Consider the following 26,422-nt stretch of genomic DNA (forward strand, 5'->3'; position numbering starts at 1 on the left):
ATCAGTAAGTGATTACAACTCAACATTATTTAAAATTAGTTCGAAATTGGAGAGAAAATTATTGATGCTAATATGTTAGAGAAGACATTTTCTACATTTCATGTAGCAGTAATATCGAGAAAAAGGTTTTAAACAATATTCTGAACTAATTTCATGTCTTCTCGTGACCGAACAAAATAATGAGTTATTAATGAAAAATCATGAATCTCGACCAACCAGGACGACATCATTACCTGAAGTGAATACTGTGAATTTTAATAATAATCGTCGAGGTCGTGGTCGTGGTCGAGGCTGTGACCGTGGTAGAGGAAGAAATAATTATTGTTTTCATGGTGGCACTACAAGCAAAGGGGATCTTTATAGCCTTTGAATATAACCTTTTTCATTTTAGGCTATAGAATAGAAAGGGGAAAAAAAATGAGAAGGCAGAGGCAGAAGATGGGAAAAAGAGATAGGCAGGATTTGAAAAGTGTCTTCCCCTCTTTTTCTTCATTTTCATTTTTCCATTTACTTTCTTACTCATTTCTTTCAATTTTCTTCCTCCTTCCCCGTTTCTTTTCTTTTCCTCTTGCTTTTCTTCCTTCACTTCTTTATCTATAGCCAAACACCACCTCAAGATTCTTAAGCTCGTTTGCAAAGAAAATGTTCTTCCTTCTTCCTCCGTTTGCAAAGATCGGTGGTAGAAAAGAAAATTGGCATTGAAATCTATATATTTGCACAAGCAGGACCGTAGCGGCAAAGCACGACTCCTGCAAGGGTGACTATTGATTCTGACTATTGCTTAATGTAGTGTTTTAAACTAGTTGATTCTGACTATTGCTTAATGTAGTGTTTATCTTTTGATCGTTGCTTTGATTTTCTTGTTAAATTTTCTTATTCCTTTGTAGGTTGACTGTTGATTCTAACTATTGCTTAGTGTAGTGTTTTAAACTAGTTTCTTAGTTTTGCTAATCTGTTTAGACATCGAATTGTTGATAGGACGTGTGCCAGAGAAGAGCTTAGACAGGAAAATGCAGAATTGGAGTCCAGAACTTTGAAACTGGAGAAAGAGAAAATTGAGTTGCAGGTAGGACTAGAGAAAGAACTAGACAGGTGGTCAAGTGACTGGTCATTCAAGCTTGAGAAATACCAATTAGAGGAGGAGAGGCTAAGGGGGCGAGTTAGAGAGCTAGCTGAACAGAGTGTCTCATTACAAAGAGAGGTTTCTTCTTTAAACAAGATGGAAGCAGAGAACAAAAGCATGACAACTAATCTCGAGCAAAATATCCTGGATCTAACAGCTAGAATTGATGAAAAAAATGAACAAAATAAATATTTACAGCTAAACCTTTCTAAATTAGAATAACATTATAGGGGAGCAATAGAAGGCATAGATTGCATCAGAAAGAATTTTGAGGAGAAAGAGGAGTGTGGAGGGTTACATAAATCAATCACAAGGTTATCGAGGACCTACAACGAACAATAGAAGACTATTGATGGTTTATGGGAAAGATTAAGTGAGCAATTTGGCAATATTCAACCAGTGGAGAAACTTAATAAGCAATTTGAAAGATTGAAGATGGAACAGGTGAGATTAACGGAAGTGGAACTGGCTTTGAGAAAAGAGTTGGAATCTTGTAGAGTTGAAGTTGATTCTCTTCGACATGAGAATATAAAAATATTAACTCGTTTAAAAGAACATGGAAATGATGTTAGGATTGGTGTCTTAATTCTCCCAGAATCTCATAGTTTGTAGTCTATACACATTGTTATGAATAAAATAAGAGTTAGTTTATTTGGTTTTTACTCATATCCATTAAACAAAGCTCCATGGTCATTGTATGTAAACTTAAGTATGTATATGAGATATACAAGTGGATCATGCCTTAAGTGATAACCTAAATAGGTTTGTAGTATAAGGATTAAGGAGAGATACCTGATCCTAGTGATACTACGGATACTGCCCGCTTTGTAGAGGTATGCAAGTGTTGTGAACTACTACAAATTGTAGATCCTGACCATTCATGTGAAGACATGCGAGCGAGGGTGTCCTATATAAAGAATTTGTATAAGACCGGACCATGAGATGACTAGTCTCTATATATAATGCCGTTGATACTGGAGACTTACATCTCATCTAAACGACCATAGGTGACATGACCTCAATCCTGAGTGTTTTGGAAACTTCTACCTTTGAGGGCGGTCCTTTGATTAGTATGGGTAAGAGTGGCCAGATTGCCAACTCAACATGCCTACCTTTCTGGAGATTTGTCTGATTTGGGAGCTGGGAACTCAGTTATACAAGATGGAATTCACTCATTCCACGAAGCAGGGGTAAGTAGATAGATTGCTCCCTTAAGGGTTGATTTTGGGTCTTGAATATAATGGCCACAGCTTTTCTTTGGAAGAGAGGACTCAGTTATAGTAGGACTATGACTTATGTGTTGGGGATGATGCCCTAAACTATCGTGTCCTGTAGTTTGTAAACACAGTTTTGAACAAACGCTTGTGATGTATAATATATGATATTTTCTTCACTTATTGTCTATAAACATTGGATGTTTTATTTGCTTCACCAAAACCAATAAAATAAGATCCCTGGTTGTCGTTTGTAACTTAAGCATGTATGTGGAGACATACAAGTGGATCGTGTCTTAAGTGATAACCAAAATGGTCTGCAGTATATGGATATAGGAGGGAAACCTTATCCTGGTAACACTATGGATGCGGCCTGCTTTGTAGAATAGTTATAAGTGTTGTGATTTGCTACAGATGGTATGATCCTAATCATTCATGTGGAGACATGCGAGCGGGGGCATCCTATACAAAGAGTTTGTATAAGACCGAACCACGAAGTGTTAACGTCTCGTTATATAACGTTGTTCATGACAGAGACTTCACTTCATTAGAATGACCATAGGTAACATGATCTTAATCCTGAGTGAGTTGGGAACTCCTACCTTTGAGGGTGGTCCTTTGATTTGCATGGGTGCGAGTGGCCAGATCGTTGATTCAAACCTACCACTTTGGAGATTTGTCTGATTTGGGAGCTGGGAACTCAGTTACACAAAATGAAATTCACTTCTTCCCCGAAGCAGAAGTAAGTAGATAGATTGCTCCCTTAAGAGTTGATTTCGGGGCTTGAACAATGTGGCGCCACACACCTTCTCATGGCCCAAGAGGTGTCCACACATAGTAGGACTATGTTGTATTGTTCATTAAAGGGATCAGTGGTACTTAAGGAGTTAGATGTAACTACAGGGGCAAAACGGTAAATTGGCCCAGCTGTACTTATGAGCATTTGTGAAGGGTTATCGTACTGTTGATTGGTTATATCTGATAGACATAGAAATATATCTGTGGTGAGAAGAGTGCAGCTGTCGGTCTCTAGTGGAATGTCTAATAGTTAACAGATGTTGGATCTCGTGGCTAAAGAGTTTAGTCATTCACGTACCGTTGGAGCTTCAAGCCATAGGTCCATAAGGTCCCCCTGGTAGCATAATGGATTCTTGACAAGAGGGAGTTCAATTATATATGATATGATTAAACTGGTTAATTATATATGATATGATTGACATTATGTATGAGATACATTATTTGGAGGAAAATTGATATAAATATGATTTATATCTAGTAGAGGAGAAAAGACTATGGATAATGTATTGCATATGATGTGATATTAAACCATAGGTTAATGAACATAATATGATTATATTTATTATTTTTTAGTTGGACAATTATGGGATAATTGTGCCGACATTTTCTCCGTAACCGTGTGATAGTGGGAGGTTGCTTTCAGTTTTCGCTAATTGAAGAATAAAATGAAAGTAGTTTTCATTTTGCAAGAGATCGGTCATTTGCTGACGTATTGTGTATACAGCCTATCGCATAGCAAACCAAGAGCCTACACAATAGCTCAAGGTTTCTACATGATCGTATACACGCACGCAACTTACTAAACGATCACATAGGATTTGCTAAATGATCGTCTAGCTTTTTCCTAAACGATCGGGTACCCGAGCGTTTATTAAACAATCCTCTATACGATTGTAGCCTATTTACTAAACAATCGTGTACCTCTTCCTAAACGATCAAGCATCGTCTATACAATAGACATCAGCCTTCTCCCACTTGCTTGGTCGTGGTATACGATCTTCTCTTCCTCCTTCTCTCTGCCAAATCCAACAGAGCCCACACCTCTTGGATTCTTACACAAGAATATTGAGGATTCTAAGTGTTGGTGTCCTCCCCGTTGTTGGTTTGTGTGGAGGCCGTTCGTGGGTAGACGACTGTGATTTGGTGAACGACTGAAGTGGACGTTTTCAGCAAGAGCGAGAGGAGCAGTTCATTTAGAGAGAACGAGTTTTCTATGAAGAAGGGTTCTTCAACTGGTACGTTTCTTGTTTTCTTTGTCATTTAAGTTTCAAAGCATGCCGGTAATTTGTTGTTAAATACATATCTATTATGTTTGATTGTGAATGCGTTAATTCTGTCACAATAAGTTTGGAACAATCTCGCTTCTGCTCAAAGGTACTCTTTGTAAAATAATTTTATTTATCTTACAGATTAGGGTAATTCTAGAAGTTTTTTTATTGAATTATGATACAAAGAGCAAAAAGAATCGAATAATTATTCTATGATTCATAAATTTTAACTAGATCTATGTATGGGATAAATTGTTGGTGAAAAATTGAAAATTGTAAAAGTCGAATTTTTATAAAAAAAATGGAATCATAAAGTTCCTTCATTATGTTCATTAGAGGGATCAGTGGTACTTAAGGAGTTAGATGTAACTACAGGGTCATAACGGCTATTGGCTCAGCTGTACTTACAAGTGATTTGTGAAGGGTTATCGCACTGTTAATTAGTTGATATGGACACAGAATATATCTGTAGTAAGGAGAGTTCAGCTGTCAATCTTTAATGGAGTGCCTGGTAGTTAACGGATGGTGGATCTCGTGACTAAAGAGTTTAGTCAGTTATTCATATACCGTTGGAGCTTCGAGCTACAGGTCCATAAGGTCCCCTTGGTAACACAATGGATTCAAGTTGAGAATCAATTCTTGGTGTTGATTTGAAATGTTCAAATTGACAAAAGAAAATTCGATTATATATGATATAATCGGTGTGATGTATGAGATACATCAAATGGAGGATTAATGTAAATAAGATTTACATTAAGTACCATGAAATAGAACAAAAACTATGGTTTATATGTTTCATGAGGTGAAATATTAAAACTATAGGTTATAAATATAATATGGTAAGTTGGTTATCATATATATTTATAATAATATTAATTATCGGATAATTATACATTTTTCTCTAATAACCAATTGAGTGGGAGGTTATGGTGGTTTCATGGTAACCGTGAGATAAAAGGAAAAATGTTTTCCTAAATTTAGTAGTTGTTGGATTGAGATTTTCTATTCTCGGAAAGACTCATGGTTGGCTGTCAAGTGAATAGGATTCACTAAATGATAGCTGAAGAGAGACTAAACGATCGTGGAGTGACACTACACGATAGTTCACTCAGTTGGCCATTAGCTAAACGATTGCGGAGTTTTTGCTAAACAGTCACATAACATTTGTTAAATGATTAGGTATCGTCTATACGATAGACCTTTGTCATCTCCCACTTGCTCAATCGTTTACACGATTGTTATTCCTCCGGTCTCTTCCTCTAACCAAGGCCATACAGAGTCCACACTTTTGGATTCTCACACCAAGAATACCAAGGTAGCCATTGTGGTGGTGTTGTACTCAACTCGACGTAGTTCGAGGATTTTGGAGGCCGTTCGTGTGGTGGTTTCTGATTGATCGTGCTGTGTTGCGGTCGCTGAGTTCGAGCATTCGTGTATTGCAATCTTGGAGATTGAACGAGCATTCGTGATCTAGGGAGTTTGAAAATGAGTCTTTAAAGGTATGTATATTTTATCCCTTGATCTTATTAAAAGCATGTTGTAATTTCGTATGTTGCATGACCAGTAAGTTTCCGTTTCTTGATTGTAATTGTGAATGTTCAAATACAAATGGAATTTGGAACGATCATTCCGTTGCTCATGAAAATCCTCATATCCGATTTCCTTCAAATGAGAGTGGTGCTATAACCTTCAAGTTGGATAATGAAATGTTAGCTCGTGTTTACCATCTTCAAAGTCAAGATTTGGTATTACTAAATGAGAGTACTCAATTTTGTTCCAAGTTATTTGAGTTCATTAAAGAGAAAGTTGGTGAGTTTCATCCAACTAAGCATAGAATGGAGCATATCAAGAATGGTTTAGATGGAAAATTTTATCTTGAACCTAAAATGAAAATTTGGGGCTTCAAGCATGGGATTGAGAGCCTGACAATGAGTTTAAAGAAAATATCTATGTTGTTGCAAGCAAAGTCTAACCCCACTTCTCAAAGTTCGTGTAGACAATGCACTACAACTCAATTGTCAATATCCAAAGGTGAGTAATTTCTGATTTTATCTCTGGAAATGGGACATTATACTGAATCCAAACTCTCGCCTTTGGTTTTCCTCCAAAAAACAAACAAAAAAACAAAAAAACAAAAACCTAAATGTAAACCATAGAGTTGATTTTTAGTTCTTCCCTTTTGTGGGGAAAATATTTCTAAATGATAAATCCATATGGCTTATTCTGGTTTTATAATTTGTTTTTTTTACTATGGCTGCGACGTTTACAGTTTTGTGTTACTTTGTAGGATGGTTTAAGATCTGAACTAAAAGCAGAAACTTTATTTTCAAGCCTATTGAGAGAGAAACTATACTCTAAGAGCTGGTAGTAGAGCAATTGCAAGCTGAACTGGTGACAGTAGTAAGAGGGAATGATATACTAAAATGCGAAGTCCAGAATGGAACGGATAGCCTTTCCTGCCTTACCCATAAAGATGAAAGATCTTGAACTTCAGTTAGTTTTTTTAATTTCAACTTGATCTTGAAGATAAATTTTGTTGAATATGATGGCTTCATCATCATTATGCATGACTGATACTTTATGAAATTTTAGGAATGTTCTAGCATGTGTTATTTTCAACCTATCATGTCTAATATCAGTTCTGTTTGATTATTATGGTTCCACATAACTACTTTTGACCATTAAAAATTTGGAAAATATATAATCTATTGTCTTTTTCTCTATATTTTTCTGCTTCTATCCCTTACATTCATCATCAATTTGTGGTCGATGTGCTCAGAATTATTTTTCACATTACAATTTCTTACAGTCTTCTACTTGATTTTATCCTAGTTTGTTTGAGATATGCAGCTTATAATGACATCAATTTGTGATGTCTTTTCGGCTTATTTTTAGTTTTAATTTATTCACATATCTGTCGGTATGTTCTTATATTTTGAACATTTTTTCGGTGGGTGTGAAAATGATTAGAGAGGAATAAATTGTAATGAAGCCTTGAGAAAACATAAAAATACAAAGAATATATACCATGTAAAGTAGAGGTAGGCTTCAATGGCCAAACTACTATAATCTTTCTTGTTCTTCTTCTTCTTACTTCTCTACTTCTTCTTCTGATATTGAATAATTTATATTTGGATATGTTAGCAATTTGAAAGAGTAAATATAGAGTTTTAGTAAAGAATACGTGTAAAGTCTGAAGTTCTGCCATTTACTTTCATTTAACAATTGTTTTGTTTGAAAAATGAGCTATTTGTGTTGAGTTTATCTCTATTTCTAAGACTTTTATAAATATTTAAAGTTATCTCTATTTCTAAGACTTTTATAAATGAGCTATCAAAATGTTTCAAGTTTGATAATAATAATTACAAATAGTCATTATTTGGTATTACTAGTCTAGATTAGGATTATTAAGGAAAATTTTCAATTTTGACTTTTGTCTCATTAAGTAACTTCATGAGACAAAGTTAAGGATCACGAGACAAAGTTTGTGAAGACATCTCATGAAGTTTGTCTTGTGAAATTACTTCACGATTAGCCATTTTTAATTCAATTATTAGGGGAAACGTGTTCCCTGTAAAGTAAATCTCAATAATAGTATAACATTGTTTACTTTTATTAATTTGTGGATTTCGTTACTAAATAACCTTTCATTATTTGTAGACTTTTTTCCTCGAACAATTTTAACCCTTTTTAATAAATGAGAAATATTTAGAGGTTGTTTGGGTAATATGCAGTTTGTGGTGTCAAATTGAATTAAGAATAGGATAGGAGCTTCTATCTTTTATTTATGAATCAATTATACTATTGTATGAAGTTAGTTGTCTGTCTAGAAGAAGTTTGTGGTGCTGTTGTTTCTAGTACTCGTTTCTTATATACTTATTTTGCTATATCTTTCTTATTATTAGTTAACTTTATTTTGTTTCATATGAAATTATCGTAGGTTGAACCAAGTGATGAACTTTCAAATGCTATTGCAAGTGATTATTGATATGTTATTTTATAAGCTTATTTATCTACATTTGTTAAAGATTTTCTATATTTGATTAATGTACACTATTATTGGTTTGTACAAAGTCATACATTGATATAAATTTTATAAATTTATGTAGGTGAATGAAATGATACCTTACCAGAGGAAAAGAGAACTAACGATAACAACTCAACTATGTGATAATATAATCTTGAATACTTGGTGAATTTTGTATTTCGAGGGCTAACTAATGTTGTTGGTACATTCACTAACTACTTTATCTAGCTTGTATCATTTAGATGACGACTTTATTCTAGAAAATTATTGAATACTTTATTTTGTAATATTAATAGATTATGAATGGAAGTTATTAGTATTTATTGTGCTATGAAGTATTTTATGTGTGTCGATTTTAATTGAAGTAAAAGTTATCAAAATCTAATTAATTCAAAAAATATTTTTGAGAAAAAAGTTACCTCTTTTGTAGCCATGAGTTAAAGCTATAGAAAGATTTATATAGTAAAAACGAAATGCTATCAAAAGGTTATTATAATAATTATAATAATTGAAAATGATTAAATAATATTGTTATAACATACAATTAAAGCTATAAATACTATATTATAGCGTTGAGAAAAAGTTATTATATGTTAAATATAACACATTATTTTAGCTATATAAACATATTATAACTTTAATTAAAAAAAACGCTATCAAATGCTTTTGTAGCAACGTATATAAACTATATCTTCATACTTTATAATAGCATCCATTATAGCTTTAGAAAAACACTATAAAAAGTCACATACGTTTAATAACATGGGTTGTCAGGACTTTTAAAAAATGCTATAAAAAGTCTACTATAGCTTTTTTCATTAGCTATCGTATATGTCATTTCTTATATTATGGTCATTCTAATCATTCAAATTTCAAAAGAACCACACAAAATGATGATCAAAAAAGAAAAGCTACATAAGAAAAAAGTTCAAAAAGTGTTGAAAATAAATGTTTCTGATACGGAATGACTAAGTATTGGTCACATACCTGTTGTACGTCAAACCACTTAGTTGATCTCTATATAGCATCCCTAAAGGAAAAAGAGAAAAATGTAGAAATAAATTTTTCATACCAAGATAATGACATATTTGACCCATCCCATATGACAAATTTGGATGTGGCAGACTTTTTTGAATCTCCTAAAGAGAAAATCGGCATAATTGATGGAACGTCAAGTGTTTCCTTTGACTTTGAAAATATCTAGACTTAATGTTTTTTTTTATTCATCTCCATGTTTTTTTTTCCTCGATGTTAACATTTGTATATTTCAAATATTGTTTTTCTCATTGTAATGATTTCTTTTAATAAAGAAATTTGGATCATTTTCATATGTCGGGTGACTAAAACATGAGTAAAGAATATCTATATTTGGCAAGCAGTGCAACTACACATACAATATTTACAAATAGAAAATATTTTTCCAAACAGACAATACTGGAAGCAAAAGTCAATACAATATAAGGTTCTACAAATCTAATTGAAGGGTTTGGAAAAACAAATATTATTTTTCCTAAAGGAACAAAATTTACAATTGACAATGCTTTGTTCTCTAGTCAATCAAAGAGAAATCTACTTAGTTTTAAAGATATAAGTCGCAATGGTTATTATATTGAGACTGAGAAAGAATAATATGGAGTATTTTTATATCATATCTACTGTCTCATATGAAAAACTTATACTAGAAGAGTTGTCTACTTTATTTTCTCGATTATAATATACTCATATACGAGTAATTGAAACATATGCAACAATGAACCTGAAGTTCATGAATCCTGACATATTTACAATTTGGCATAATAAATTAAGTCATCCAGGGTCGATAATGATGAGAAAAATTATTGAGAATTCAAATGGACATTCATTGAAGAGCCAGAAGATTCTTCAATCTAATGAATTATCATGTGATGCTTGCTCTCAAATCAAATTAATCATTAGACCATCACTTATTAAAGTGGAGACTAAATTGCCTACTTTTTTAGAATAAATTCATGGTGATATATGTGGATCTATTAACCCACAAAATGGATCATTTAGATATTTTATGGTATTAATAGACATATCTAGCAGATGGTCACACTGTACTTAGTATCAATTCGAAATCTTGTGTTTGCAAGATTTCTTACTCAAATAATTAAGTTTAGAGTACAATTTTCTGTTAACAATTAAGACTATTTGTCTTGATAAAGCTGGTGAATTTACATCCCAAGCTTTTGAAAATTATTGTATGTCAATTGGGATAAGTGTTGAACATCTTGTAGCTCATGTTCATACACAAAATAATTTAGCATAAACATTCATAAAACGTTTGCAGTTAATTTCTAGACCATTGCTTATGAGAGCTAAGCTTCCTACATCTATATGGAGACAAGCTATTTTGTATGCAGTGTCATTTGTACGCATTAGGCCAGTATTTTATCATATGTACTTGCCATTACAATTAACTTATGGCCATGAGCCAAATATTTCACATCTGAGAATTTTTGGATATGTAGTATATGTTCCAATTGCTCCACCACAACGTACTAAGATGAGTCCTCAAAAGAGATTAGAAATATATATTCATATGATTTCCCATCAATTATCAAATATCTTGAACCCCTGACGAGTGATGTATTTACTGCACGATTTGCTGATTGTCATTTTAATGAGACAAATTTTCCAACATTAGAGGGAGGAATTAAGAAGTTTGAAAAAGAAATTACATGAAATACATCGTTATTGTCTCATTTAGATTCCCGTATAGATCAATGTGAACTTAAAGTTCAGAAAATAATTCATTTGCAAAATATAGTAAATCAGTTACCAGATACATTTATAGATGCAAAGAAAGTAACTAAATCACATATATCAACTGCAAATGTTATAAAATTGATATCCTAACATAGCAAATTGTCACTAATAAGTCTGGAACATGTAGAAGCATGGTAGACCAATGTGTTCCGAAGATAAAAATCCTCGAAAAAGAAAAATAATTAATAGGTAAGAAGACTTGGTTGAGGATGTAAATACCATAAAGAAATTTATGACATGACTAATGAAAAAGGTGGAATACATAAATATAATAATAAGATTTCAATAAATTATGTCATGATAGAAAAAAGATGGAACCAAACTCATGTAGTTATTGACATCATTTTTGCGTATAATGTTACTTTTGATATTATATCTAAAAATGAGGATTCTGAACCAAAATCTATTGAAGAGTGTCAACATAGAAAAAATTGGCTTAAATGGAAAGAAGCGATCGAGGCAGTATTAAACTCACTTTGAAAATGTTAGGTTTTTGGACCAGTAGTCCAAACACCAGAAGATGTCAAATCTGTGGAATACAAATGGATATTTGTGAGGAAAAGAAACAAAAATAATGAAATCCCAAGATATAAAGCAAGACTAGTTGCATAAGGTTTTTCACAAACACCTGATATTGATTATGATGAGACGTATTCTCTGATGGTGGATGCAATTACACTAAGATATTTAATTGGTCCGATTATGTATGAAAGTCTGGACATGCATCTTATGGATGTAGTCACAATATATTTATATGGACCTCTTAATAATGATATTTATATGAGAATCCCATAAGGATTTAAGATACCTAAAATATAAACAAATTCCTGGGAATTGTAATCAATAAAGTTATAGAGATCGCTATATGGACTGAAACAATCAGGACGAATGTGATATAATCGCCTGAGTGGATATTTATTGAAAAAATGATATCAAAATAATTCAATATGTCCATATATTTTCATAAATAAATCATAGTAATGATATCAAAACAATTCAATATGTCCATATGTTTTCATAAATAAATCACAGTAAGGATTTGTTATTATAACTGTATATGTTGATGACTTAAATATGATTGGAACTCCTGAAGAGTTTTTAAAGACAATAGAATATCTTAAGAAAAAAAGTTGAGATGAAAGATCTTGGAAGAACAAAATTTTGCCTTGGTTTGCAAATTGAGCATTTAGCAGATGAGATCTTTGTTCATCGGTCAACTTATACAAGAAAATTTTTGAAAAGGTTCTATATGGACAAAACACATCCATTGAACATTCCAATGGAAGTTCGTTTACTAGATGTGAAGAAAGATATATTTCGACCTCGAGATGATGATAATGAAGAACTTCTTGACCCTGAAGTACTATATCTTACTATAATTGGTGCATTTATGTATCTTGCTAATAATACAAGACTAGATATTACATTTTCAGTAAATTTATTGGCAAGATATAGTTCTTTTTCAACAAAAAAAAAAACATTGGAATGGAATTAAGCATATACTCTATTATCTCCAATGAACGATCAACATGGGTTTGCTTTATTTAAATAAATCAAATTTTGATCTAGTTGGTTATGCAGATTTTGGATATTTATCTGATTTACACAAAGTCTCAAATAGGTTATTTGTTTCCATGTGGAGGAACTACTATATTATTACGATCGGTGAAACAAACCAAAACAACCACTTCCTCATATCATGCTGAAATTCTTGCAATTCACGATGCAAGTCGAGAATGTATATGGCCAAGATCAATGATTCAACACATTCGTGGAATATGTGATTTGTCTTCTAGTAAAAATATTCCAACGATATTATACGAAGACAACACAACATGTATATCCCAAATAAAAAGATGATATATTAAAGAAGATAGAACAAAACATATTTCATTGAAGCTTTTCTACATTCACGATCTTGAAGAAAATGATGACATCACTGTACAACAAATTTGTTCGAAAGATAACCTAGCATACTTATTTATAAAGATATTACCTACCGCAAACTTTGAAAAATTGGTGCATAACATTGAAATGCGGCGACTCAAAGATCTCAAGTGATGTTTCCATGAGTGAAAGTAAATATATTTTTTAAGAGTATTAGATTATGTGAAATATGTTTTTCCTTCACTAAGATTTTTTTCCAGTGGATTTTTTCCTAATAAGGTTTTAAGAAGCATATTTTATATATAATGGGCATCTAAGAGGGAGTATTATAAATATGTTAAATTAGATGTAAAAGTGTAATGACCATGTGTCACTTATCCATTATCTCATGTGTTGTCCATGTGTCTCAAGATTACATACTATTAGTGTCCATGTAATCCACCTCCTACTTGCTAAATTGCCATAAATCGTGAAATTTGGTGGATTTTGAAAGATACGCATATATTGGTGATCAATCTAAAAATATTGGAGAAAGTGGAGAAATCTTATTCTTTGTTATTTTATTTACTTTTTGTTATTTATTTATCTTATACATTAATATATTATCTTATATTTATTTTCTTATATATTATTATTAAATTATATTTTCTCTATACCCGTGTTCTTGTTGTGTGTCATTGTACTCCTCAAATTTACAACATTTTCAAAATATTACTTTTTACACCCCATTACTTTTTAATTAATAATTTTGAACAACCTATATTTGTTTTTTTTTTTTTTAGTATAACTAAGCATGAGGATATGAACTCATGATCTCAAAAGAATAAATTATGTCAATTACTAGTAAATACTCATGCTAATACTGAATTTTTTTACAAACTTGAAACTCGACGTATTATATGTGACGTTAAATTTTGATATTTTCATTATAATTATATTTTGTAACAACTAAACGTAACAAGTTGCCATTTTATAGGTGAAATTTTTCGATTTCTTTCAACAATATATGAGGTGGGATCAAACACTAGACTTCGAAATTGATAATATGCCGGTTGAGCTAAAGGCATTAGCTTAACTTTGAGTTCGGAATGAAAGTGATTTAATTTTAACGTGTTCTATGTTTCTTTCTCTCTGGCCTTCCAAAAAAGTATCCAAAATGGTGAATGATTTTTTTTTTTTAACCTAATGGAACTAAAAACTATCCAAAATGTGTGATAACCATTGTTTGGGTTTTTTTTTTAATTTTAATTTTTAAAAAATTAAATTTAGAAAGTATACATAAAATAGTTTTCTTGCTTTTTTTTTTTTTTAATAAAGCCGAATTTTAATTAAAAGCTACTTTGAACTAAACAAACTTTATACTTGGGACTATACACACCTTTTTTTTTTTTTTTTTTTAACTTCAGAACTAAAAAGCACATTTAAAAATTTAGGTATCAAATATACCTATTCATAAAATTTAGAGAATAAGAATATATATTTTGAAAATTCAGGAATGCAATATGTCGCAATTATAATTGAAGATAGTAGATTGTGACCCCGTTAGTACAGACAATGTAGTAGCGACACGCTATTGTCAACACATCAGATAAAGACAGAGGGATGAGAGAAATATCGTGATGTGACTGAAGAGGACGGTAGACCATTCAACACAGCAAGATAAGTTGGCAAGCAAGCCATGTTGAGCAACAAGCAAGAAGACAAACATTAATGCCATCAAAAGTGTTGGTGACAAGCTCATTGGGGGCCAGATAGATCCTCGGGCCATGGTTTTGAAAATTGGGGTTCTATCTGGAATTTGGATGAGCGACTCTGGAGTTTGGTGCATATTGATGAAATATGCAAACACGTCAAAATTTTGTATGAATCAAAGTTCAAACGAGCACTCTAAGCTGGCAAGGGACGTTTCGTCACATTCCATTTGTAAGGGTGTCAAAGAAGATTTTGCTTAGAATGTATTATAGGGGAAGGCATGGTGTCAACTTTTTACCACCCCTAGGCCTCATGAAGCTATCACATGGCACATGCGTGTGTCATGACGTGGGCAAGTATTACAAGACAAGTGTCTTGGACATCTTCCATCAAGAATGGGATCTCGTGAACAATGTTGGATGGCACTCGTGTACTGGGATGACACCCATGCCCATGGGTCGAAGGTTTTGGTATAGCACCGAACAAGCACATGGTATGTAGTTTTTTACTCAACATGGACAAAGGAAGGTGAAGGAAACTCGATATGAGGAGATCCTTGAGCAAAAGTGGATCGTCCAAATTTCATTAATTATTGAATACAAAATTTATAGTAAGCAATAAGAGATATGCATTCAATAATTAAATTACTACATGATTTTAGAAAGAAAATTAGGTTTCAAGAAACCTCACCTTTAAAGAACTTTTCTTCAAGTAATCCCCCGTACGAGCCACGTACAGACCTCCTTCCTCGCGAATCTCCTTCTTCACACACGGACGCTACCAAGCGAGAACCCTTTGTATCTCTTTTGGGATTCAAAGACTCAAGCAGAAGTTGTGGGTTTTGCTTGAGTCCTAGGAAGAGGGAAGGAGATGGAGAGGATGAGAGGGAAGATTTCTCAGAGAACTTTTCTCTTAGATTGTAAAATCGATAAAGAAGATGGCCCCCTTTAACTTCTTTTATCACTTGTTAGTTTTCTTTGAGAGAATGTGGGGAGAGAGTTATAACTCCATCACTTTTATTATTTCCAAATGAATTAATAAAATAGAATATATAATAACGTAGTTATTATATGTACACTATATGTTATATCAAATATAATATATAGCCTATAATTTTATATTGCATCATACAACATAAACTATAGATTTTATTCTCTCTTAACTATACATGACATTTAATATAAATCACATTTATATTAAATCCATTTATAGGAATTTCATCCATATAAATGATATTTGGACCATATCCAAATATTATATTCCTCTCAATATAAATCATATTTATATTTAATTACATGAATCTCATTCATATAATTGGTATTTGAATCATATTCAAATTCCTCTCATAATGTATCAAATATATTATAATTAATTATATCATATATAATTAATTCTCTCAATTAATTTGAACACTTCAAATTAATCCAAATAATAAATCTCTGTTGAGCTACAGTGGGGACCATATAGACCGATAGATTGAAGCTCCAACGATACTCAGATAATCAACTAAACTCTTTAATTAAATTACCCAACATCTGTTAACTACTGATCACTCCACTAAAGACCGACAACTGCACTCTATGCACTACAGATAAATTTCTATGTCCATTGGATATAATTAATCAATAGGGTGATGACCCTTCACAAATTGCTCTTAAATATAGCTGTGCCAAAATACCGTTTTGCCTCTGTAGTTACATCTAACTCCTTATGTACTACTGATTTCTCTAATGAACAATAAGTCATAGTCACACTATGACCAAGTCCTCTCAGACCAGGAGAGGGTGTGGCCACTATGTTCAAGACCTGGAATCAGCCTTTAAGGGAGCAATTTATCTACTTGTCCCTACATCGAGGAATGAGTGAATTCCGTCTTGTGTAGCTGAGTTCCCAGCTCCTTAGTTAGGAAAATCCTCAAAATGGTAAGCTTGTTGAGTTGACAATCTAGCTACTCTCACCCATACAAATCAAAGGGTCGTCTTCATGAGCAGGAGTTCACAACTCACTCAGGATTCAGGTCATGTCACCTATGGTCATCTTAGTGAAATGTAAGCTTCTATTATTAACGATGTTATATAAAGAGACTAATCATTTCGTGATCCGGTCTTATACAAACTCTTTGCATAGGATACCCTCGCTGGCATGTCTCCACATGAATGATCAAGATTAGATCATTTGTAGCACTTTACAACACTTATAACACCTACAAAGTGGGTCGTATCCGTAGTGTCACAAGGATAAGATACCTAACCTTATTCATCTACTACAAACCATTTAGTTTATTATTTAAACAAGATTCACTTGTATGTCCCTACATACTTGTTTAAATTACATGAAATAATCTCGGATCTTAGTTTATTGGATTGAGTATATCTTACAAAATAACACTTATTTTATTAACAACAATATGCTTATACAGAGTTTACAAACTACGAGATTACAAGGAGATTTAGGACACCATTCCTAACAGAAGGTTCATGCCTCAATATGTCTGGATGGATGGATGTCGGGGAAGTCTCGATTTAGAAAGTTGCCCATGGGTTAGTTTACGACGGTCCTCAATAAGTGTGTCTGAGTAGGAGAGAGAAAGCTGATGACATCCCGACACCCGGGATGACATCCAAAAGCATCAGTGAGACTTGATAGTTCCCAATTGGCGCAGTACTTATTCGAGTTATCCTAATAAGCATCATGTGGCCTGGTAAAGCTTGGTAGGCGAACATTTAGCCGATAGGAACCCGATAGACATGGAAATAGGTCGGTAGGGCCTGGTAAGCGTTATTATGCCCCGGCAAGTCCCGATAAGTGCTCAAATAACCTAAAAAGCCATGGTGAAGCATTTAAGCCTATTTTGACCCAACAGAGGGTCCGAACTCATTTCAATGAAGTATCGAAGTTATTTAAAGGTATGTGGGTCATGTTGTTGGGAATCAATATGGTAAAGAGAGATGCGACGTTGTATTTTGATGACCTTAGTCTCGCATATGGGTAAAGTCGAGTGCAGGACTTGGCCTAGAGTAAAGATAAGCTGATTAGAGTTGTATATGAGAGAAAATACACATATGGACAACATGTATGGCCGGATGAAGTTCAGTTCTACATGAATTTAGTTTAGTTGAGGATGAAAGAACCTTACCTAAGACTCGGCAAAAGTAGATCGGAACTTGAGTTTTTCTTAAGGCTAACCATGATCGTGTGTTAATCATGGTGTCGTACGGTTGGAGAAGTATATGACCGTGATAAGACATATCCTTCTTTCCACAAAACTTAGAGATAAAAAGGTAATTTTATTCTAAAATATAATATTTAACAGTTTAGAAATCAAAGTAAATTAAATTTATGATGGTCAATTTAGGATGGACGGCTTGGGCTCGGTTTTAATTGGATTATTTTAACTTTTAAAGTTGAGAATATAATAAAAACTGACTATTCGATTTAGAAAAAGAAAGAAACCGACTCTATTTATTTATTTATAATTTTTTGTAAAGGAAAACAACTTTACTCAATTGGTCAATTTTGATTATTAATTGAAAAGGCTTTACATTTGAAAACATACATATATATTAAAATATTACACAGATGCTTCTAAATCAAATCTAACTGATTTAAAATTCAAATGAATATTTAAATCAAATCCACACCCCTAATTAAAATCTAAACTAATGAGAGAAATATATTTAAATTTTAGGAAGAAAAAAACATTGAATGGAATTTTTCACTTAATTAAAATATTATTTATCTGTATAGATTTGAATGGCATATCTTCAAGATATGTTATATTATGTTTCATTTTAAAATATTGTGTAGTGTCTTCCAACAAACAAATGAGGGATAGTTCATTAAGGTTTAAAATATTGATTTGGACGACAAAAATGAGAGATAGTTTATTAAGGTTTAAAATATTGATTTGGACGAAAATATTAATATCATAATTTTATGAAAATTTAATTAGAAATATCGATAAAATATCGATTTTGATAAATATTTCTTAAAAACTATAAAAACAAAAATATTAAAAAAATTAAATTAATAAATAACCATTTATAATTTTTAAACAAGTTAACATGTTTATTATTTATATTATATTTACATTAATGATATTTTGTTGTTTATTTTCTTTTTATGTTTCATGTCGATATCAAACTTATATAAACATAGAAATATTGATGAAAATATTGATACGTTGATGAAAATCTAATCATATGTTGATAACATATGATACAAATGGAATATTTCATATTTAAAATATTGTTTTTATGATAAATTTGAATGACTTCGTTCAATATATATATATATCACCCATTTGAATATTTTAGATACGTAAATCACCATCTCAAAAGTTGATAGTTCAATTTTCTTACTTCACATGAATAAACACTTACGGGGTGTTAGGGGGTGTTTGACAATCAAGGAGAGTTGGTTTAGTTGGTATTTTTTACCAACTCAATGTTTGATAACCAACTTTAAATGTTGGTGGGGTTAAGTTGGTTATTTTACCAACTCACCCAAACTTATTAACTCTCCCCAATTCTCTCTCCGTCCAATGTTTTTAATGGTTCCACTCATCTGTCTCTGTTAGCGATTACCGCTACCACATTCTGACGACATACTCCGATGACCACCTTTACGTGGCAAACTCCGATGACCAACTTCGAGTTTCGGAAACCACCTCTGACAATACTCCGACAACCAATTCCGCCACCTCCGACAACACTCCGACAACCAATTCCGACAACCATCTTGGTAAAGAAAACTACTTCCAGATTCACACGACCAACTTCAACGAAGAAGTTTTGGCTCCACCAACCACCTCCGACGACAACTCTAGCGACTACCTTCGCACAAGCAACTTCGGCGACATACTCTGCCTACCACCTTCGTGTACCCAACTTCGACAACTACTGATAAAAATAAGACGGTGGGTTTAATTACCCACCATTTTATCACTCTCACTCTCACCCATTTTCCCACTTGTTTTCATTACTTTCCCAACTCCTTCAATTACTTTGTCGTTTTTCTCTCTCTCATGCTCACTTTACATTTACTCCCCTTCTCTCATCTTCTCTCTTCTTTCGCCGTCCGGTTCGTTCTCATTTTCTCTCTTCTTTCTCTGTTTCGCTCGTATGAGTTTTATTTTCTCTTTTCTTTCTCAACTCCTCCTTTCTCTTTTTTTTATTTTCTTTCTATGACTATTCTTTTAGATCTAATTATTCTTCTTCTATTTCATTTTTTTCTTAGATCTAAAAAAAATTACATACGACATCTTATTATTGTTTCACTAAACAAAAGTTCATCGATACGTTTTAAACAACTTATCCCTTGATTTTTTAAATATTAAATAATTCTAATGAAATAGTGGAATTTAAAATTATGGCTCAAGGGTTTATTTATTTATTTATTTTATTTTTATTAAAAAAAGATAGTTTGTACACTGATGCAACATAATAGTAGAAAAAAAGACATCAATATTTCTAGCATCATTTCACCGGATTTAGAAAAAAGGTAAATCCATATTCCACAAATTGATAAAAAAAGTATCTAATAGTTGATTTTATGATTTAAATTATAAGATTTGATTTTTTTTTTCAAGATTAACATTTAAGTGTCATCCCATCTATCTAAAATAATGTCAGTAGTTTCATTTGATGACACTAATCCTTTTTGTTCTTTTTAATTTTTACGGTAATTAATGATTAAGTTAGGTTTTTGAATTGAATAACCACTTCTATTTGAGTGTTTAAAAAATTGAATTCAAAATTTTGTATTTTGTATATGAGTACTTTGTAGAGAATTTATGTTTTGAGAATGGAAAAGAATTGAAAGTTTTTTTGTTTTTATCTTAGAAAAGTTAGAAAAATGTGTATAGTTGAAAATTATAATCAACAATAGAAAAAAAAAAAACAAATTCATTGACAAAAACAACACCAGATACCAACTTAACTCAACTCTGCATTCAAATACAAACAATAATTACCAACTCAACTTAACTTTACATACCAAACACAGACGATATAACTCTCTAGATAATTTAATTCTCTAGATAATAGTTATTAACTCAACTCAACACTTTGTTTTTATCGTGCGTCAAACGGTCCTTTATAAAAATTTATAACACCTCCAAAAATCAAATAGGGTGAAGAAATTTATAACATTACAATTTAAGAAGAGTAGAATATTTTGGGATTCTCAATAAAAAAAGAATACATCGATAGAATGACTTTAATAATATAATAATTTTTTCTCTAATAGCATATCAAATTACTATGAATTCGGAGACTTAAACTAATAAGTTACACTAAATTTAATGTGCTAACAATATCTGAACAATTATTAACCTCTTTTTTAATTATCCCATTTATTATTCAGGTCTTATTTAGTCTTATTTGATAACAATTTAGATTATTCTAATTTTTTATTATTTAATACAATGTCTTATTTCGAAATTACTGTCTAGTAATGATAAGTTTTAAAATTACTATATTATTAAGAAGAACATCCTTATAAACATTAATAAAAATTGTTGATACTAAAAAAAAAGTAATAAAAAAATAAAGGCTAAATTATAAAAAAAATGTTTCTAAACTTTTTACTTTAGGTAAAAAAAATATACCTGAACTTTAAAAGTTTTAAAAAATACCTTTAAACTTTCAACAAGAGTTTAAAAGGCTAAAAATAAGTTTTGGATGGAAATCGTAAAAGTTTTGTTTAAAAAATACCTTAAAACTTTAAAAAGATCCTTAACTTAAAAAGAAAATTTTAAAAAATACCTTTACCGTTAGTATATAAACAAAAATCATTAATATTTTGTTGGAAAAATAACTTTAAAATTAAACATTTTTAAAGTAAGAATATTTTAAAACATATTCAAAGTTTAAGAATATATTTTGATACAGAACACTAATTTCCGTATAAAATTAACGATAAAGTATTTTTAAATTTATTTTGGAATTTTAAGAATATTTTTAAAATTTTTAAAAATTCAAAAGTGTTTCTGACACAAAGTAGAACATTTAAGTGTATTTTATATAATTTAGGATAAAATAAAATTTGTTGAAGCTAAGGTCGGATGGGGTCGGGTCTCCAAGGGTAGTTTTGTCATTTCAGGAATCGGTCTCGGTGGCGGTGTGCTGCGGAGAAAGACGTCGTCTCTCAATCCCATCTGAAACAGAATATTCTTCCCAATCTAATCCTTCTCTCTGTTCCTCTTTGCAATTTCCAAGGTCCTGTTTCTTCCTTCTTTCCCAAGCCTTGGATTCGATTTTGCCCTACTTTTTCCGATCACCATCTCCCTCATCTTCACCTTTCGTCGATTCTCCCCTTTCCATCAGCTCAACCACCTCAAATCACCCTCCGATCAAGATTTCCAATCCCATCCATCCACAGGGAAAAACCACGACTGGGGCTTCGATCGGATTCTCTGTTTTCCTCTCCAATCATGGCGTCCACTGATGTTCTTAAACGAGAAGCGAATCGCTTCACCTTTTCCCCTCTCAACGATCCACTCAATGGTACTTCTTATCTTTTATTTAGATTTAGTAATACCTCATTTGAATGATTTTTCTGTTTCTGTTATAAGATTTTGAAAATTTCTTTTGGGATTTATATCTCTTGGTTGTCTTATTGGGTTAATTTCCACAGGTGATACAGATTCTCGGAGTATGTCAATCGAGAAGAAGATAGAATTTTTGGAGAGCTTGACTGGGAAGGTGGGGTGTTTGGAAATGTTATGTTCTTCTTGGGTCATTAATGGTTTCCATCAGGACTGGTCTGTGATCTGCTTACTTGTATTGATTGTAGTTCTGTTAATGCGATGCGATGCTTTTGCAATGTGCTTTGGACGAAATGGAAGTGTACCTTCTTAATTGGAATATTGGTAGTTTACTACTTGATTATCTGATGAGGAATAATTACTAAAACATATGGATGTCAATCTAGGTTTTTGTTTTGTTCTGATTTGTTTTGCATGCTAATGTCATTGGCTTCATTTTAATGGAGAACTAGTAACCATCTGGTCATTTTTTCAGTGCTCACCTTTTCAATATTATTTGGAGTAGTTTTGATGTGGTAAAGTTGTCTAGCATTTACTCTCTTTTCTCTAATTGGAAACTGGAATTCCATTGAGAATATCCATCTCAATGCTATAATGTGCTACCTGAGTGATACAAATGACTACTCTCTTATTATATGAATCACCTCCCAAAATTTTGCTCAAATGCTCCAGTTTAAGTAAATTAACTTTTCCTCGAGGATAAATTAATACTGTACTTTCCTATTTAATTTTTGCCAATATTTGTCCACGGCACTTCTCTTTTTTGTTAACTCTTAATTTTCTCCCCAACTCTTCTCAGGTTACCAATAGGAAGTCTCGCAGATGGTTAAATGATCGTCTTTTGATGGAGCTTGTTCCTCGTTTAAATGCTGAAGAAATTAGAGGCTTGTTTGCTCCACCACCTTGGGGTGTGATACTTCTAAAGACTTTGTCCTTTTTGTAATCATGCGAGCTATGATAAGAGTTATTTCTGAGTAATATAAATGCTAGATGTTTTAGAAGGTAGAGCCTTCTTGTGTTCATCATCTTGTGTTATGTTATGCTATACAACTCTAGGTAAGACATCAAAGTAGCTGTTCTTCTGATAAGCCCCCTAAAGAATGTATATTAGGAAAGGAAAGGAAAGGAGTGATTAGGGGAAAGAGAGAGCTGTGAGAGGTACATTTTAGAATAAGTCTGTAATTTGGGCGTCCTTGGGAGAGACGGAAGCTTTTCAAGTCTTCTCTCCATATTGTACCTTATTGATAAATAAAATCTAGCTCTTGTCATCTTTCATATGCCCTCAAGCATCTCCTTAAGACTGAGGAGAATTCAAGAGCTCCTCCTGTCTTTGAAGACCACCAGAACCTTTCTATCATATACTTTTTCTAATAGGAAATAGAAACCATTTCATTGATATGGTGAAATGCATTATAAAAACCCTATAATTATGGTGATCTAGACTATGATGTTTGGTGTAATTCGTTTTTTATTTCTTTTAGAAGAATGATGTTTAGGATGATTGGATACTGGAAAGTGATCTAGACTATAGTCTCATAGATATCTAAACCTAGGAGTTTGCTGTAAATGTCCAATTTATCGGTTATTAAACTTGGCACCAGTTAGAATTAGTAGCTTGTTTGAATTGTTTAGCAATCTAAGTTTTGCATTTGCCAAGTCATATGCTGTTTTAAATCAATTTATTTTTGGTGTTATTCTGGCCATGATCATGCTGTTTGTGCAAGGTTTTCTTCGGTTGTATCTAGTGGCTTTATTGTTCATTCTTAGAGGGATGACTATATCTGCCCATCTCTCATGCTAATGTTTACTGATCCTTTTACCCGAGCCTAGAAATTCCTCACACCGGTGAAAGGATTCATCATGGTTTGAGGTTTATTTGCAGGTGATGATGTACGGCCCACAACATTCTCCATGACTAATGCAGGAGACTGGGACAAGTTCAGGAGTATTGACATGGATAAAGAGGTCTTTCTACTTTTCACTTTAATGTTACCATTTTGGTATTTTTTGAACTTCAAGACAGCCAAATGTCTTGGACATTGAAGAATGGCAAAGCAGATGTCTAATTTAAGAACATAATCCAACTACGTAATTTTCTTGTTAGGCTAAGATCATTGGAGTCTTCGAGAACTCATCCGCTAAGAGAAAGGGTCATATTGATGCAGACAAAATGGCTTTCTTGAATGCCTGGCGCAGAATTGAGTGTCGAACGAGAGAGGCACTTCGCCGTAGCTTTCTTCCGGAGCTTATTGAAGGTTTTGAGGTATGTATGTGCAGAAAAATTCAGATCCATTCCGTTCATTTCCTAAATGTGGTTTAATTACAAGTTTCAAATCTCTTCCTCTGCATTTACTGGATGATTAACATGGTAGGTTAAGCTTTTCCTCCATCTGTAGAAGTAGATCATTGTTTTTACTTAATCACAAAGCTGAATGGCATCAATCAGCTTAACTTATATTATAACTTGATATGAAGTTTCTTTGCATTTGTGTTATTTCAGGAGTGCATAAGATCATTCATTTCAGAAACTGGTAAAGAAGATGTCTTAATGTTGCGGGTTCAAGATCCGTTTCACAGATTATTGCTACATGGAGTTTGTGAGGTATTTCCTCCGGTTTTAATTCAAGGAAATAAACTTGCTCAATCATAAACTTCTATAGTTTACACAACCTGCTTTTATATACATCAATACATTAAAGGAATAGGTTAAAATACCACTTTGGTTATTGTACTTTGGTCTTTTTAAATGTCTAAATTTAGCCATTGCACTTTCAATAAATCCTAGCATTAGTCCTTATAGTTTGTTTGAAGTTACTTTTTATTTATTTATTTATTTATTTTATTATTATTATCATCAAACTTAGTAAAATAATAACAATAATAATAATCTTCATTCAAGTAAAGATATAATGTGAGTATGTTTCTCAAATGTATAGATGCGAAACTAACAGAAATGAGATGTTTTTGAAGAAGTTAATGATAAACTAAGGGAATGAACTAATTTTATGACTTTTTGAAAGTATAAGGACTAAATTTAGACATTTAAAGGAACAGGACTAAAGTAGAACAATCCTTAAAATACAGGAATCAAAACCAATTCAATATATAAAGGTGAAATTGCAACTTTCACAAGAATAGAGATGAAATTGAAGTGACTCAAATATTAAAAACTAGATTGTACATTTTACTCAAAATTAAGCTGCATATTTTGCTGACTTCTTTTGACATCATACGAATTGTTTTCTTGGTAGTTCTACAATTTGGATTCTGTGACTGTTCCCGAGTCGAAGAACGGTGGCTCTATAAAGATGACTCGGATAACAAGGAAGAAGAAGGCCATGGTTGAGGTCCCAAATATAACTCTGACCCATTTCCTTAAAATGTCCAAAGAAGGAACATGGTAACTTCAATTCATTAGATGAAGAAACTTGATAGGACTATATTTCATTAATGTTCGTTACAATAATATCAAGGATTCAATATAGGGTAAAATATCTAGTGTGTAGGTACTGTACAGTTGCTCAAATCCGGCTGCTGGACTGATGTACTGTAAATTATTTTCTCGTTTCCTCCCTTTAGAACTAACTGTACCATTTGTATCATTTGAACAAGGAAATGCCCTGTTTACATTATTCAACAAATGTCTTCCTTTTCTAAGTTTGATTGGATTTCAACCGTGTATTATCGTGTTGATCAATAAGTCTCTTCTCGATCTGCTTGATCATGGTTAGGTGAAATTGTGGATAAATGATAAGTTTTTGTAATGAAAGATTGTAACAAATTTAGTAGACGAGATGGAATTGTCATGAAGTTTTATTTTTTCAAGCTAATCTAATTTACATGGCCAAAACGCTATTTATATAGTGGGAATGTGACATCAAATTTGTCAATTTATTTTGTTTCTCTTGATAAATATGACCATTAGATAGTTATTGATATCTTTCTGAGTGATTCTCGAGTATTTAAGGCCATTTTTTTTTTTTTGTTTTATAACAAAATGTCATTTGGGAAAAAATTGGTGAATACCTTTAGATCATGAGATTTTTTCGTGGTGAAGTGAGCAGAGCTCAGCTT

General features: G+C 32.3%; 1 protein-coding gene and 1 pseudogene across 1 annotated transcript; both read left to right on the forward strand.

Moving 5' to 3' along the window:
• Window positions 1-417: 417 nt before the first annotated feature.
• Window positions 418-19,727, forward strand: LOC120084629 (uncharacterized; annotated as a pseudogene).
• Window positions 19,728-21,841: 2,114 nt separating this feature from the next.
• Window positions 21,842-26,005, forward strand: LOC120084476 (R3H domain protein). The gene is made up of 7 exons (XM_039040264.2): window positions 21,842-22,307; window positions 22,438-22,505; window positions 23,148-23,256; window positions 24,231-24,313; window positions 24,453-24,611; window positions 24,849-24,950; window positions 25,600-26,005. The coding sequence occupies exons 1-7, from the start codon at window positions 22,235-22,237 to the stop codon at window positions 25,750-25,752; spliced, it is 747 nt and encodes a 248-aa protein (XP_038896192.2). The 5' UTR covers window positions 21,842-22,234; the 3' UTR covers window positions 25,753-26,005.
• The last annotated feature ends 417 nt before the right edge of the window (window positions 26,006-26,422 follow it).

Source organism: Benincasa hispida, chromosome 9, assembly GCF_027475165.1.
Source record: "Benincasa hispida cultivar pf3 chromosome 9, pf3_genome.v1.1, whole genome shotgun sequence".
Taxonomy (NCBI): domain Eukaryota; kingdom Viridiplantae; phylum Streptophyta; class Magnoliopsida; order Cucurbitales; family Cucurbitaceae; genus Benincasa; species Benincasa hispida.